The sequence below is a fragment of the Etheostoma cragini genome, chromosome 14, assembly GCF_013103735.1.
Source record: "Etheostoma cragini isolate CJK2018 chromosome 14, CSU_Ecrag_1.0, whole genome shotgun sequence".
NCBI classification, from domain to species: domain Eukaryota; kingdom Metazoa; phylum Chordata; class Actinopteri; order Perciformes; family Percidae; genus Etheostoma; species Etheostoma cragini.
The window spans coordinates 24,103,237-24,106,986 of NC_048420.1; the positions used below are offsets into that span (position 1 = coordinate 24,103,237).

At 43.4% G+C, this 3,750-nt stretch overlaps 1 protein-coding gene across 1 annotated transcript in view; it reads right to left on the bottom strand.

The window, feature by feature from the left end:
* Positions 1-1,261: 1,261 nt before the first annotated feature.
* Positions 1,262-3,750, bottom strand: part of LOC117957217 (collagen alpha-1(XIV) chain-like) — a 146,732-nt gene continuing 144,243 nt past the window's right edge. Inside the window, exon 36 of the mRNA XM_034892813.1 lies at positions 1,262-1,357. Within this exon, the coding sequence (XP_034748704.1) occupies positions 1,262-1,357 (96 nt within the window). The remainder of the gene's footprint in view (positions 1,358-3,750) is intronic.

Sequence of the window (3,750 nt, forward strand, 5' to 3'; positions counted from 1 at the left end):
TCTCGTCCTACAGGGTCTCAGAGACCCCTCCTCTCGTCCTCCAGGTCCCAGAGACCCCTCATCTCGTCCTACAGGGTCTCAGAGACCCCTCCTCTCGTCCTCCAGGGTCCCAGAGACCCCTCATCTCGTCCTACAGGTCCCAGAGACCCCTCATCTCGTCCTGTAGGGTCCCACGTGTTGTCTTCCCGTCAGAATTGAAAATCAACACTTTTGTTGACACTAATTATCGATGTTTTTAACTTTTTCTCACGTTTTTGACCCTTTTTTCAACACTTTTGTGTTGTTCATTTTTTTGACGTTTTCAACACTACGTAACACTAAGATATTATTTTTATTTAATTTTAATAATAATTTTATTATTATTAAGTTATATTAACTTTAGTTTTACATTTATTTTTGAAATTTCTGGTTGATAAACCTCATTTATAGTAAATTAGACCAAATGTTTGAGTTGGGTGGAATCAATCATGTTATTTTGGAGAATTAAAAAGAAAACTGATATAGGACAACATGGGGACAACATGGGGACAACATGGGGACAACATGAAGACAACATGAGGACACCATGAGGACAACATAAGGACAACATGAGGACAACATGAGGACAACATGAGGACACCATGAGGACAACATAAGGACAACATGAGGACAACATGAGGACAACATGAAGACAACATGAGGACAACATGAGGACACCATGAGGACACCATGAGGACACCATGAGGACAACATGAGGACAACATGAGGACAACATGAGGACAACATAAATCTCATCCAATCCAAACGGAGACGCTGTAATTGAAGCGTAGAGATAAATACTAATTATTATAATCAACGCCATCAGAGGACGAGATCTGTAATCAGCGTGTTGAACCACTCAAAAACGTTGAAATAAATCAAGAAAATAAAACTAATCCAAGATGTCTTCCGCCGGGAGGACAACACGAGGGTGAGGAGCCGTCCTCCGGAGCGGCAACGAGGCTTTTTGGAAATTAAGAATGAAAAAACACAAAAAACACACACCGACACAAATCCATCGTTTATTCTCCTCCAAGAGGAATAACTCCTCCACATATCAGGCAGAATGTCCGTCTACATCTGTAAAATTAAAGCTTCACGGTGGAATCGTGTCTCCTTATGTACACATGAGCGTATAATAAGATAAACGTAGTAAAATTAAGTAAAATTAAAGTTTATATCAGCAAAAACGAGCATATACAGACAGGGGAGTAGCATTCTGGGTCCTGTACAAAGGCATCTTCTATGGGGTCCCTGGGGTCCCTGGGGTCCCCCCCCCCCCCCCCCCCTCGGATCCACAGCTCTTCAGCATCTTTTGGGCCCCTCCTCCATGAGGACCCTGGGTACTCAGCCCCCCCCCCTTAAATTAACCCTTGACCCTTGTGTTGTCTTCCCTGTGACCAGGAGAAACTTATCTCGTTTTTGTTGCTTTTTAAGGACGTTTCTTTCTGACGTTTTGGTATTTTTTTGGCATATTTGATTTTTCTTTCAGCGATTTTTCGGCTTTTTCCAACATTTTTCACCCGTATTCCGACTTCCTTTATTTCAGATACCTAACAAAAACCTTTGAAAACGGGTCCAGTTTGACCTGAAGACAACACGAGGGTCAAAGTAAAGCTATGAAACATACAGAGGTGCATGTCTGGTGTCTCTAGGGGTAAATGTCCTCCGGACGTCCTCCAGGCACTTCCTGTAGCCAAGCGGGTCGACAACAACCCCGGAAACAGTCGGCATCACACCCGGCGTCTTAAACGACAAGAAAGACTGGACCGGGGTAGTTTTAGTAGTTAAAAAGAGAAGAAGCTGGCAGCAGTTTGGCTTGTTGTGGCTGATGGGGGAAACCCGGGACTTTGACCCAGGAGACCAGGGATCGTGTCCCACGTGTCACATTTTTAACCCTCGTGTTGTCTTCCCGTCCAATCAACCCTTTTGTATCGATGTTTTTAACTTTTTGTCCCTTTTTTCAACACTTTTGATGCTTTTTTTCCAATGTTTGTCACTTTTTTTGACGTGTAACACTACGTAACACTAACTTATTAACTTTAGTTTTACAGTTATTTTTGGAATTTATGGTCAATAAACCTCATTTATAGGAAATTATGCCTAATGTTTGAGTTAGAAAAGCAGAAATTAGGAATTATTGAGACTAAAATTAAAGGAATGGATGTTGATGATAATCACAGACTGGAATATGTCAACTTTTACTCAATACTATTTCAAAAACACTTCCATTTGTTTTACAATGCTGTAAAATTGAATAAGACGCCCCAAAATTAATGAAAGTAGAGATTTGTACTTGGCAAAGAGCGTCATGTTATTTTGGGGAATTAATAAGAACATTAATATAGGACAACATGAGGACAACATGAGGACAACATGGGGACAACATGAGGACAACATGAGGGCAACATGGGGGCAACATGAGGGCAACATGAGGACAACATGAGGGCAACATGAAGACAACATGAGGAAACATGAGGACAACATGAGGACAACATGAGGACAACATGAGGACAACACGGGGACAACATGAAGACAACATGATGACAACATGAGGACAACATGGGGACAACATGATGACAACATGATGACAACATAAGGACAACATGAGGACAACATGAAGACAACATGAGGGCAACATGAAGACAACATGAGGACAACATGAGGACAACATGAGGACAACATGAGGACAACATGAGGGCAACATGAAGACAACATGAGGACAACATGAGGACAACATGAGGACACAACTTCAAAAAGACGCTCTGAGCCCCAGAGACAGGCGTTGGCGTTCAGGACTTTATTTAAAACACGGTTTATGATCACGGGTTATAATGTGAAACAGACGCCAGGCGTGATGGTGAGAAGACGTTAACCAATCATTTAATCTTTAACATTTGGGGTTTTTCCACCGCGTGGTACCGACTCAACTCGCCTTGACTCGCCTTTTTGGGTTTTCCATGACGATAATAACTCCCTGGTACCTGTAACAGGTACTTTATGTAGTACTACCTCAGTCTAAGCTCCAAGCTGCTGAGGAAAAAACCTGCAGACTGCTGATTGGTCGGAGAGAATCGTTTCTAATCACTGCAGACTGCTGATTGGTTGGAGAGAATCCTCTATAATCGCTGCTGACTGCTGATTGGTCGGGGAGAATCCTCTCTAATCACTGCAGACTGCCGATTGGTCGGAGAGAATCCTCTCTAATCACTGCAGACTGCCGATTGGTCGGAGAGAATCCTCTCTAATTGCTGCAGACTGCCGATTGGTCGGACAAAATCCTCTCTAATTGCTGCAGACAGCTGATTGGCCGGTTGGTGATTTTTTTTCCATTAGAAACTAATTTTCTTGCTGCGGCAACACGCCGAGAATCAAACACACCTTCCACTGTGTGTGTGTGTGTGTGTTTGTGTGTGTGTGTGTGTGTGTGTGTGTGTTGCGTTAGGTCACGGCAGTTTGTTGCTATGACGACCAGCCACGGCTACTAATCTGCAGCGGAGAACGGACGCTCAGTGCGTCGTGGCGAGCGGTTACCGGCGGTGGAAAAACGCCGTTAGAGACGTGCGATATAAAAACCGGTTCAGCAGAATCCACTTTGAGACAAAAACCACTTAAATCAATAGCATAGATGAGTTAAAATAGTCCCAACCAGAACCCCCCACCCCGTCCCCCCTACCATGTCCATAAGAAATCCTCTACATCAGGCACTTGTTGATTGGTCCATAACGGCTC